General features: G+C 33.7%; 1 protein-coding gene across 1 annotated transcript; it reads right to left on the minus strand.

Annotated features, from left to right (window-relative positions):
* Window positions 1–4: 4 nt before the first annotated feature.
* On the minus strand, window positions 5–10,077 carry LOC143446335 (cytohesin-1-like). Its single transcript, XM_076945928.1, has 14 exons — window positions 9,869–10,077; window positions 7,331–7,404; window positions 4,751–4,815; window positions 4,591–4,657; window positions 4,291–4,409; window positions 4,031–4,111; window positions 3,784–3,896; window positions 3,513–3,661; window positions 3,284–3,395; window positions 1,819–1,895; window positions 1,671–1,742; window positions 1,267–1,354; window positions 1,084–1,153; window positions 5–480 (listed from the first exon to the last, which is right to left on the minus strand). The coding sequence occupies exons 1-14, from the start codon at window positions 9,891–9,893 to the stop codon at window positions 393–395; spliced, it is 1,200 nt and encodes a 399-aa protein (XP_076802043.1). The 5' UTR covers window positions 9,894–10,077; the 3' UTR covers window positions 5–392.
* Window positions 10,078–13,877: the final 3,800 nt, after the last annotated feature.

Below are 13,877 nucleotides of genomic sequence, written 5' to 3' on the forward strand. Positions count from 1 at the left end.
AATATTAAATCCACTGCATATTTATTTCATAGATGAAAGCAAATTTCACTGTAAAAATGTTAAAATGGATTAGGATATGATACCACATTTATATCAACAATGGCATATGTGCAAAACCATTAAATGTAACCATCACTGCCAAATAAAACTCTAAATAACAAATATTAGATGTATAATAAGTTCGCATGGGAATCGTTTCAGAAGGATTACTGGCGTGATTACAAATAATAGTAATTTTATTTCTTATACTACTATCAAAGCATTTTATTCCGAAATTGTATTGATCAGACACTAGTAATACTGTTATTAAAAAACGTAACATAATGGTAACATAAAAGCACTTATTAACAGAACATGAGCAAAGTAACAACCACAGGTTGTAAAAAAACTCATTATGATTGATTCGCTTCATTTGCCTTTCCAACTTTTTTCTTTCTGGCTGCTATCATGTCATAATAAGGGTCCTGACTGATGCTCTTTCTGCAGCAAAGGAATAGAATTTATGTCATACCACAATATATTGCCACGAAATGATAATAGTGTGTGACAATTTATGACTGACAACAATACAATAGGCACACTAAATATTAATAAAATGCTTTGTACCCCAATAAACTAACAAGCAAACACGATTTAAGCCACAATCTAACAAGTTTTCAATACAATATGAATATTTCTGCACTGTTCTTATTGCAACAATTTGGTATGGAAAAGCCATTTCAACTCTCCCCAAGTTATATAATCTAACAATTCAACAACTACTAATACTTTCGTGAAACAATGACTCATTGCAGTAGTAGCCTACTAACATATCAGTGTTATGTGACCTAATGACAATTTTATATGAGTATCCAACGTTTTTGCCATATATGCATAGCATCAAGTGAACCGTGGTGCATTAGTTTTTTATGTGGTTGGAGTATTGTAATTCAGGTAATCAATTCATTAAAACAACATTATCAGTCATAAACCTTTACATAATATACTTATTTATGAAATAATGAGGGTCTCACAATGATTGCATGCTGCTTAGTAAAGGAAAAACCTTATCAAGCATCTTAGTTATAACAACAGTACACCTACCGTATGGATGTTATCCAATCTTCCATTTCAGCTGGTGTTGCTGCAGACATCCTGTAGGTAGTGTGTTTGCCTAAATTGTACAATGTTAATGGTTAACCCTAATTCATATGGTAATATCATTTATTGCATAATTAATTAATAGGTATGTCAAAAACATATAATGTTTCAAGAACTAAATGGTACCTTCCACTACACGGCCTTCAGAATCAGTTTTAGCTGCTTTTATAGTATGAACCATGGCATCTTCAGGCAGATACATTTCAAAACAGTTCTAAAAATAAAACATCCTTAGTATAAAGATCATAATTATCTGCTTGAACCCATGACCTACTTTTTTAACTTTACACAGTGCAATCATGTTTTAGCAAGAAATTTGACAATTATAATTATCATCTATAAGCAGTACAGTAGTTGAACGCACAAAATAAGAAAGATGTCCTAAGAGACAACAATGAAATATATGCAGTTCAGTGCCTTTCCTACTTGAACATGAATTACTTGCATCTCACAATGTATGCATAGCAGATGCATATGTCATATATAGCTCATAGCAAAACCCGGAAAATGAAGAAACTTTTGCCACTTACTGGTTTTCTTTGATCAGTTACTTCCCGAATTTGCAAATTTTCAAGTGGTATAATACCTTTTGGTTCCTTATCCTGCAATTAAGACAGATATACAAAAATAAGGGTTGTTTTTCAATATCTACTCAGATTTCTAAAGGCTGAAACTTACAGATGTATATTCAAAATAATACAAACAATTATCAGCCAAAATGAACCACCGTCGCTTCCACGTTTTGTATCTTCCACCTACATGTAACAACATGGATTGTTTTAATTAAATGTATAACAGGGAACACCTCCTATTTAATTAAACTTTGCACACTGCCATAGCAAGCATTTTTTAATTTCACAAGTTACATGACCCTATATTTAAAAGTAAAAAGGACCTACTTAATTCCACATCTGTAAGTAAATACCTATCTAAAAGTAATTATAAATCAAAAAAGATAAATAAATTCATAAAAGAAAACATATAAACCAAGCTTAAAATGACAAAAATATACCAACATAACATCTGCCATTCTGCCTATATATAAATAAAAAAGCTTAAACATAAATAACTGGCATGCATATTACCATAAGTATACATATTTAACATTGCCTTAAACAACTAACACAGTTGTAAAATTAAATAATGAAAAAGAACATAAAAATTGTCAGAAGGACATTGAAGATTTGCATGCAGATGTGAAAGGTAAATTTTAAAATTATCTTTTATGCTATAACCTGTAACAGCAAAATGCTGTAAGGTTTGTCTGATGAGTGAGAAATCATGCTCTAGTTTTAGAAACCATAATTGGACAATTGCAGTCACTATTTCCTTAATCAGAACAATGGCATTCATCAATTGAACAAGAGGCACGAAACTGACAGAAATAGCATCAACATTTGATTTACATTAAAGTAACATCAATCATAACAAAGAAACATATATGTTCAGAAACTTTTCATTTGATACTGAATCACCACAAAGGAAATCCAAAACACCAGGTTTGAGAGCAAAAAAAAATATCACACCAATATCATACCTCCTTTATACGTATCCAGCAATGCATTGACAAAAAAGTTCATTAGAGCATTATAAATATGATGATATGGGTGTCTTATCTAAACTATTATTTCCCTCATACAAATATTAAAGTTGTTAGAGGCAGTAAAATAAATAAAACTTGATAAATAAATGTGATCAATTTGTTCTTGCATACTAGGTGTATGCGTATGTACAGCACAAAAAGGATGAAGCTATTTAGATATTACATACAGATAATAACAATTCCAAATTTACAATTTTTAAGATTTTTATCAAAATATACATAATAAGGTAAACATTTACAAAAACTGAATCCTATATATACGATAAAGTCATAAAAATTCATCATTATTTACATGGGTTATACACAATGACAAGCCAAACAACGGACTGAAGTACGCACCCAACCACAGACATGAATGGAGAAGAGTTAAGAAAATTTAAAATGCATAAAGCAAATGACTTCTATATGAGTTCTATAGCAAAAGTTTTCGGTAGTTGTAGTCATTTCTACCAGAAAACATGCAACCTAAAGCTGAAATCTAATTCCAAAGTTTTACAAGTAAAGTGATGGTAAAGTAAATCATTAGACTTAGGAACATACCTTGTTTCAAAAGCCAGCCTTCACGATCAGGGTTAAAAAACGTGCTCGTTAAATCATTTCCATCATCCTCTGGAATCTTGAATGGTTCTTTCTTGATACTGTCATACAACATCTACGACAGAAAAACAACTTTGATTATGCTTAATTTTTTCATTATGAAAAAGTGTAATATACATTATAATATACCAAAAACAAATTTATTGTTACAGAATAGTGTACAGGCACTTACAGTTAAAAGCTGATTTGGTAAATCTTTGCCATCATTGATTCCTCTGTTCATAGCAATAAACCTTTCAACTGACGGCTTGTCTTTGACACTTGGATTATGCAAACTTGTGTTCAGCATGATAATAGCAAATGATAAAACATAGCATGTGTCTGCAACAATGTACAGAAGTAACAGGATGTACAAGAAGATGTTTAGTTTGGGGAAATGGAAACGCCAAGATACAGCTTTTAAAGTCTGATAATATTTCAGAAAAGCAATAATCATAATATACCTGGATTACTGAAAACACCGGGGTTACATTCACAATATCTAGCGGCAAAAGCTTCCATCATTCTATCAATTTTCTGAGCTTCACCTGGAAGTCGAAAACTCCACAAAAACTGCCTGTAATAGCATATTAATGATATAACTCAAAGGTAAAAAGTAGAAAACTTCACACATTGACTTAATTCTGTGTTAGCGCTTTACCACAACAAATATTGGACTTTATCATTACACAGTAACACATCAAACCTAACCTTAAAGAAACATCAAGATTTTTTCCACCAAACTGATGAAGCTGCAAAAATTCCTTCAGAACTTCCAAGGTGAATTCATGCCTAAAATTGTCTTAAGTGTAACAACTGCATGTTAATCTGTACCTGAAGGACACAGTTTGTGTTCTATCGTAATGTGAAATTACAAATAACCATTTCAAACTAATTGTGAAAGGTCTTAAATTCCTACATTTTGAAAAATAGCAAAAGGTAAGATAAAATTAGAATGAAGAGTTGTGTACCTTTCACCAAGATAATCACCAATTGCAACTTTATTTAGACCTTCACGACTAAATATAAATTCTGCCACATCCTTTGGTGTGTTTTGCACTAGGGAATGCTCAACAAGGTATTTAATCCCCTATTTTCAAAAAGTTGTGAATAGAAGACAAGCAGATGATTTCATTAGCCTATTTTGACTCATTTGAAAATAACTCGACAGAGAAATAAAATCTATAATATAGGTAATTAAAATTGTTAAATTTTATAAATTTGTTTATAAGCAAGTTAAACATAAATACTTTAAAAGCGAAATTGCTTACCTTCTTTGCATCACTATTAAATTTTTTGCACCCAGTGAGAAGTTGCTTTGCTTCTGTATTCGCACGCCTGAATACAGAAATAGATTAGTGGCATTCACTAAAGCATATTTAACTGTCAATTCTAAGACATATACGCATGTACTAATCACAATATTCTTACCTGTCCTCAACCTCTTCCATTTGCTCTATTTCAACATCTACATCTTTTATTTCATCTTTCAATCTCTGTTGAAAGAAAAATTCCATAATTAAAAGAGTTTTTTGTATATGGACTTAAGCCAGTTTATTCAGGAGTTTAAGCCTGCCGGAGAAGAGTTGGATTAAGTGGGTGGGAAGCTGAGTGAAGCCAATTTTCATGCCCACCTTTAAGCATGTCTTTAAGTGTCTTGCCGAGAAACAGTGTGCACTCAGTCAGTAGTCACGGATGTCAGCCAACCACTCAATCACTAGGCTACACAGCCGACAAGACGATCAGAAATAATATCAACTAACTAAGAAGTGCCGTTTAAGTAATTTCTCAGTACAACAGTAGTTACTGCTACTTAATACAATAGTACAGGTGCAGCTGCGCGTACACTATCATGCATTAACTGCATTCTGCCATCGTACAAATCCAGCAAAGAACAGTGACATAAGGTTTTGGTTTAAGGTTTTAAGCTTCCTGCAATGGTAACGCAATATACAGTATATCAAATCAGAATGGCAATTTCGATGTCAAGAAGTGTGTCGTGTGTGTGATTTGAATGTTAAAATGTCGCAACAATGCTTGCTTGCCAGTTATAGCTTGAAGGCAGGAGTTAGGCTAGTAATTTTGGATTTTCTCACTTGTAGCTGCAGTAAAAAAAAAGCGATTGCATAATTCAAAAAAATGTCTTGCTGTGTTGGAAAAGTTTAATTCCGATTTTTTGCTCTCAAAGGTAATAAAAAATCGAAGGGCGTCACGGCACATCTGGGATCGTGCCAAATATATTTCGAGCATTGTGACATTAAGATGTCACATGACTCAGTGTAAGTTTTCCGCTCTTCCTTGGATATTGCTGTCAGGTTTACGAAAAACCTGCAAGGAAACTCACAAATAAAAAAAATTTACAAACTTATAGAGAAAACAAAGTTTTTGACCAGAAACTTTACACTGCGACAATTTTACATCACAATGCCCGAAACAAATCTGACAAGTCACCAGTATCGGGTTGTACCTCCTGTGAAAATTTGGAACCTGTAAACGCGGCGCCCAAAAAAGCCTTTCCTGTATGTGACTGACTGACAAACTGACTTCGTAAATCGCAGATATATATTTATATATATATATATACAGATGGACAAAATGCAAATGCAATAACAACATTCTAATAGAACTAACACAAAAAAACATAAAAAGAATTTCTTAAAAATTTTAACTTTTTGATGTAAATTCAAATTTATCACTACAAACATCTAACAAGAAAGAGCGAGAACTCAGGGAGCCTTGCATTTTTTATTGTGAATAAAGACTGGTTTGAAAACCTTATGCTACAAAAAAGCCTTGAACTGCACACGAATATTCACTACTAATTCTGTATCAATGATAACAAAATAACTTGGGTTCAACAAAATTCATAACACTGCATCACAATATAATCCATGCAATAAACTTGGTAGACTATATTTGCGTAAGTGTACAAGTACAGCTAATCAAAATAAATCGTTTCTTAATTTAGCAAACCATTATAATAAAATATTTTTAGTAGCATGCTAGCCTATTTAGGAGATTTTTGTTTTTGATATCAACTTAGTTTTTGTTAATATGTATTGCATGGAGTGACCCTAGTGCTTAGTCGCAGGCAGACGATTAGTTTCAGGTGAGCTTATATTCAGCAAGCTGACTTCGATGAGTCAAAGCTTAGCATTTTTCTTTACCAGTAAAAAAGTTAAGTTGGATTAGATCTAACTAAGAGAATATATTAATGTTATGCACTTAAGCACTCATAAACTGTAACTAGTAATTCTTGTCGCTTACAAAAGACAGGATATTCAGGCGTAATCAAACACCAGCATTATTGCACAAGAATTTCACATTGTGACCTCACATTTCACATCAGCTAAGTCGTAATTAGCGGCAAATTTTCATTTTTTACGATACCTTATTACTTAGCAATAATTGTTTAATGACTAAACTTTGTTGAAAACATTTTGTTTAGTGATTGATGGTGATTTGATGGTGACAGTGATGGTGGATTTGTGTTAGCACTTGCCCATCGCTTTAAAGAATGATTCAAAGATAAATACCTGGAAAATTCGCCATTCCGTCAAGCAACAGCTGGCGTTTGTGGAAAATTTACAGAAATACTGATAGTTGTTTATGCGCCCCGTCCCTGAAATCTAATTGTTTCTCTCGCCTTTGTTATGCACACTTACAAAAATGATTTGTATTGCAACCGAAAACTAATGGAAAAGAAAAAACACTCCATGTACAAACCGGGCAACAAAAACAGGATAATTTTACAACTATGGTTCTTGCAGCAGTCAACTCAGAGAAGAATACAAAACATTACTGAACCACAAAAACGCATACAACCACTTTCATAAATTAACACGCCACACAAGCAGCTACCTTAAAGATAATTTGCCTAAACAGAAACACATGATTACAAATAAGTAAATAAACTTTAAGGGAGAAATCGAACTGGTGCCTAGAATTTTACAATATATACTGTATATATATCTTTTCAGGCCTCATGGAGAGCCAATTATGAATAATTACCTGTATCTCCTCCAGGAGTATTGTTTTTCTTCTCCATATTTCTCTTAGTAATTCACGATCGGCATCATCAAGATCTGACACAAAAACAATTAAACTATATCAAGAATTAAATAAAAATTAGATTATATACATACAGTCGAATCCGCTTAATTCGGACACCGGATAACCCGGACAACCGCTTTATTCGGTCAAAATGCTCGGGAATGGAGCAAAAGTAAAAATTGAACGTAAAAAAACTCCCGTTAATTCGGACAATTCTCCCCTTAATTCGGACACAGGTTCGCAATTCCATTGTTAGGTTATGACACAATAAACAGTACTTCGTTCGTTTTAACACAAGATGCGATTGCATTATGAGTGATTATGGTGAAACAATGACGATCCATGCAGTAACAATCGACAATGAACTCATATAAGGCCATGTCAGCTTCATAGTCGCTTTTACTTCGGTACAATTGCGTCCATCTTGTAGAACAGAATGGTACAGAAAAGTTTAGCACAAAAAGTGAAATTGCTAACTAAAGTAAACGAAGACGTTTTATGCGATCAGTGCCAATTACTGCAGTATAGCGCAGCTGCAATTCATTTATTACGCAACAGTACAGTATTTTAAATGCGTTTTCTGCCTTTACACATGACCATGAAACGAACAATTGATTTTCCGCTTAATTCGGACAAAGCCGTTTCTCCGCTTAATTCGGCCAAAATTGAGCGGAACCAAAGTGTCCGAATTAAGCGGAGTCAACTGTATGCGTACTACATTATTTAAGAGATTGGCTAATGATTACTCTGATTATAATGTTGCAATACTGGAAATTTAGATTGTACTGTTTCTTGTGTTTTGTTTAACTGAATTTAAGGTGTACCAATTTCATAAAAAAACTTGTTTTGGAATTCTGATTTATCCTGTTTCTCCTTACATAAAAAAATATTTTAATTTCAAGTGTATTTCATGAAAGTTATGGTATGCAGGAAAATATCAAGCATTACCATTTTCGTGAAAAATTTGGGTTTAACTTTAAAATAAATTAGAAGTATTTGTTCTATCAGTCACAAAAACAACTCAAACAGTTTTAACAAAATACAACTTTACGACACGTTTTGTCAACATTTGCTTATTATATTTTTTGCATTGAGAGTGAAAAAATTTCACAAAAAGGATTAGTCTGCCTAACTCATTTATGAAAATGTGTGTCAGGCAAAGTTGTATTAATGATTCATGAATCATATTCATGATTTTCTAATGCTTTGCCTTAAAAAGCGCAGAACTGCCAACCTAGTGATCGCTTGTTTTTACAGGTTGCTTTGAAGTAGATTCAGGGTTATTTCAAAAGTTTATGAAATCCAAAATGTGTTATTAATATTTACATATTTATCCAAGATGCAAACTTATATGTTGTGTATTTACGTGGGATGTTACGGTACCATACAGTTTTTTTTGGTCATATCTTAATGAAACTGCACAAAAGTTTATTGTAATTGGGTAATGATGACTCCCATGTGTAGCGATTGGGCTCGCTGATCATTTTATAATATCCAAAGAGATGCGGCCGACTCATACCTCGGTAGTTATTATCGTCGAGTATATACACTAATAAGATGCATAGAATTTGCATTTGTGGTGCCTTCTCAAAATGGCAGAGGCAAGCGAGATGCTACATGTGTAGATACAAAGTGTTGTCATTTGCTATGGTGAAATTGGTTAACCAAAGGAGCAATGTTAATACATTGTACATACTAGATAATTGGATTTATTTGTTACAGAAACAATTGCGTGAAACTTGTTGACAAGCAATAATTAATCAATTAGAAAATAATTAAAGATATTTTCTCATCTTTCACTTTCAAATTGTCCTGTCTGTCACATACACATTACAACTATGTTTACATTTTTGCAGTTATTTTTTGTATTTAATTTTCAGGCTCAACGTAAAATTCAGTCTGAGCCAACAATTAAGTTTGCAAGAGAATTTTTCACTTGATCCCAAAATAAAAAAGAAATTAATCATTCTCAGTGTCCTAAAATTGAATGTACATTTCTAACAGCTCAGCCATCACTCTAATATCATAGGCTAGTTATCACTATAGGTAGATAACGGCCTAGTATACTATTTTACAAAAATGTTTATGTGATTTCATAAAATACTACAACATTAACTGTCAGCTCATCTCTTTTTATAAAACTTTGCAAGAAACAAAACACTGCTTTATCCCTCTAGTTTTCTTTTTAAAATTATTACATTTTTGTCTTCTCTCTAACTGGAAAGTACGGCGGTCTTTGAATAGAAATCATGAGTACAAAAACGCAAATTTTGGCATGCTGGCGTGCACTGAAGCCTTAACTCTTTGTATATTTATTATAATTTGGTATGTAAAAACCAACTTTCCTTGGTTTATTTATTATAAATCGGCGTGAAGTTAAAAAGGTTTGACTGCCACATTTTTCACTATAGATTAAGCTCATGTATATGATACTGTAACCAATTTTTTAAAACAATGGCTTAAAAATATCATTTCAGAAAGACAACTTCTACTTACAAGAAACATCCTCAGTCATCTTCATAGTTTTGCCTGTATTACGGCAATTCTTAAACGGACTATATATCAATTTCAAAGCCACATAAATAAAGCTATACAATGTAAAATACGGTAGGGCTATGTAATATAAGCCTATAGTTCAATTAGTACAGCGTTTCCCAACTGGATTTTTCTGTGACAAAAAATCAGTTGTAATGCAGTTTAACATAAAATCATGGCAGCATCTATTTCACCAACTAGCCATTTACCGAATTTGAAAATCGCTACTTCGGTAAACAACTAGCCAGTTGCGTGGTTACACAATTGGTATTTTCTTATTTCGGTAAACGGCAGTCGGTGAAGTAGACAGTTATTTTACCAGCCGCCGTTTACCAAAGTAAGAAAATATGAACACAGTAAATGGTAAATACACTAGGCAGTGAATTGAGTTTGAAATGCAAATTGAAATAAACAGCGTTTTCCAACTAAAAATGACAATTTTTTTCTGAACTCTACATCAATTTCAAAACTAATCTTCTCCAACCCAAACTCCGGGTTTAGTGCAGAAGTGCACAACTGCAGGATGCATTTGTATGCTAAACACCAGCTTCTCAAATTTTGACGCCATTTGGTTGTGCACTTCTGCACTAGACCCCAAACTACCACCTCCCATGACTATATTAAATGTAAAATAAATTTGTAAAAAGAAAAGAAGTCAAACAATTTAGCAAGATTCAAACCCGACACCTCCAGCATACGAGACCCATCGTTAACCACTACGTCTAAAATGAAGATGATTAACCCATCAGCAAAAATCTGCTGGTCACCGTTTAGCAATCAATTACATATTGAATTTGATGTTGGTTGAAATGGAGTAGTTATGTGCGAAATATGGTTTTCAGATTTCTTTTCTCCATAGTTTTATGTCACAATCATAAGTCACATATAGCATTATTGGTATAAATGACGTAGTTGAACAATCTGGCAAAGTTTCAGTACCAGGTTTCTCAAGCTTCAGTGTATTTTCTCGGATCATTGTCAGGAAATTACTACCAAATTTATCAACGAATTGTTATGACCAGTTTCCGATGTGCATGAGAAAAGCATGTCGATTATTGCCGTAGTACGTATATATATTTGTACATTTTGTCAGTATATTCATTCTTTCAGCTATTCATTCATGCACTTGTTCTGATTCCGCTAAGTCAATAGCTATCAAGAATTCAATAAGCTACACTTATCAATATAACCATTGAAAGAAAAGTTTTCGAGTGGAATTAAGATCTATCAGTCATCTTATTATAAGACGCAACCTGATCGTAATTGAAAGTTGACGCTGATATTTCAATATCATCGGATTTGGTCAACTATCTCTACATCAGTAGATGAACCAGGCTGTGAAAAGATATTAACCACTGGAGAATCGAGACTCATTATATAGTCGGTTCATTTACTTACCAAGCTTATAAACATAATATTGGTTGGATTATCTGGACACTTGTGACCAGCAACTCAAGTTCATTACAAGCTTGACTCAATCTATTACAACCGTATTGTGATTCACCGATTTCTGTAAACGGACGTAGGACGCCGGTAAGATAGTCATTTTGTAAAACAATACTGATACCTTTCGGCTACCATAATAACTGAGGAATGAAACAAAATTACACAAACTTTTAGGCCAAATGCGAGTAGGCTAATAAAAGATTGGAAGCCTAGGCCTATGCCGGTAGCCTATGAAAGTTTATCATAAAATATAGGCCTACTCAACAACGCCAACATAGTCTACTATCCAACCGGACATTATACAAAATAAAAGTAAAACCATAAATGCTCTCTCCAGTGCAGAATTAATGGCCGAATATCAGCTTGGTGAACAACCAAGCTAACCAAACTGCATTTCTATCGGACAACACTAATTTACGGAATAAGAAATCTGAGTAACGGGACGCTAATTTCCGAAAAAGATTGTGCTTCGCGCGATCATTTTTCCATGTCTGTTCTCAATTGAAACCTCAATTATACGGGGGCAGTGTTAAGTTATTTAGCGTATACTATTAACTTTTCAAAATTTTTTATCATGTTGCGTTTAGAACTTCTTGTAATCTTTAGAAAACATTTTTGCCAGTGCATTGATTCATTGATTTATTGTTTATTTTCAACTTCTGTCATTGTTTTAGATTTTGAATGCCTTGGATTTTATTCTATTTCACCAAATACATCATGCTAAGTCCATCAAGAATGGCGCAGCTACCAAATATGCATAAGAGATGAGTCTGCACGTAATGCAGCATGACGCGCCAGGGATTATCGAACACGGAACACAAGCCGCATTTTTTGCAAGGCGGGCGCTCAAAACATTCAGCTACCGAGTCAACTCTTTATGTGTAAATTACGATAACATTTATAACATTATATAGTTAACATAATTTCGCAAACATACGATAACATTAGCTTAGCTTCGGTAAGATCTCTTACTTACTCTTCTTACTTTATCCATCAGTAGCTTATGCTTTGTGAGGTGTCGTTTAAAATTAAAAATAAATACTTATCAAATGCTTTCTGCTCATTATGAATGTGCCGCGATGAAAAGTATCAGGGTTTGTGTGAACACTCAACAGGAATATTATGTAAGTTAACAACAACAATTTCCGATTCCATTGCAAACTTATTCGTATCGATAGCAAACGATAAAATTGAACAAGTAGACTATTCTATACATAGCACATTCCTAGTGAGAAAGCGCGCTATTTCTTTAAAAGGCGGTCAAGGACCGAAGGTTTATTTTGAAACTAGGACCTACACTAAGAGTGCGCTATTTTTTTGTAAACGTGACGTCAGTATTTTAGGCTGACAGATTACAGATTTTGTTTCTTTTGTCTGCTAAACGTAGTCTAGCATTGTCTTGCATTTGTTTAATATTGTGATGATATCTCGTCGGGTGTATGCCTTTGTATATGTCCGTGGACATTACTTTGATATATTATAAAATTACTTTCATGCTTATCATATGAAACAGTCGAATCCGCTTAATTCGGACAACCGCTTTATTCGGCCAAAATGCTTGGGAACGGAACAAAAGTAAAAATTGAACGTAAAAAACTCCCGTTAATTCGGACAATTCTCCGCTTAATTCGGACACAGGTTCGCAGTTCCTATCGTTACATCGTTAGGTTATGAAACAATAAACAGTACTTGGTTGGTTTTAACACAAGACGCAGTTGCATTATGAGTGATTATGGTGAAACAATGACGATTAATCGGTAACAATCGACAATGAACTCATATAACGCCGTGCCAGCTTCATAGTCGCTTTTACTTCGGTACCATTGCGACCATCGTGTGCGTTTTATGCGTACTCATTTACTCGTAGCTTAGTCTTGTGCGTTTTATGCGATCAGTGCCAATTACTGCAGTATAGCGCAGGTGCAATTCATTTATTACGCAACAGTACAGTATTTTAAATGCGTTGTCTGCCTTTACGCATGACCATGAAATGAACAATTGATTTTCCGCTTAATTCGGACAAAGCCGTTTCTCCGCTTAATTCGGCCAAAACTGAGCGGAACCAAAGTGTCCGAATTAAGCGGAGTCGACTGTATATTCAATGGAAGTAATCTCAGTGTAATTTCTTCGAGTGCAATAGCTTATGAGAGCGACTGCCTGTAAGCGAAATTGCTAACATGCAATTACGCCTGGACACAATATCCAAGTCATCATCGCCCAGTAACTAACTCATTGGAAGATTTGTGAAGAAGAAGATACAAAACTAGCTGGAGTTTCTTCGCTGCAATTGTCAATAGAACCTACACTTTCATATCTTTTTCCATAACAAAGAGGGTCCATACTCGGCAAGGGGTTTAAATTTGGCACGACACCTGTAAGCAAGCTGATTTAACACTTGTGCAGCAATCCAGTTTATCATCAGATGAAGTAAACAATCACTGTTCCCTAAAATAAAGTATATGACCGAAAACATTTGTTTTTCGTTCTTGATTCTAATTTAAGCTTGAAAATAACAGCTTTGAAA

The sequence above is a fragment of the Clavelina lepadiformis genome, chromosome 2 (genome assembly GCF_947623445.1).
Source record: "Clavelina lepadiformis chromosome 2, kaClaLepa1.1, whole genome shotgun sequence".
Lineage (NCBI taxonomy): Eukaryota > Metazoa > Chordata > Ascidiacea > Aplousobranchia > Clavelinidae > Clavelina > Clavelina lepadiformis.

Excerpts from the sequence above, each read along its gene's own strand:
- LOC143446335 (XM_076945928.1), bottom strand. The coding sequence starts at position 9,893 with ATGAAGATGACTGAGGATGTTTCTT. Across the intron at positions 1,896-3,283 it reads AGGCTGGCTTTTGAAACAAG|GTGGAAGATACAAAACGTGG; the intron begins GTATGTTCCTAA and ends TGTTACATGTAG. Across the intron at positions 481-1,083 it reads GATTGGATAACATCCATACG|AAAGAGCATCAGTCAGGACC; the intron begins GTAGGTGTACTG and ends CCTTTGCTGCAG.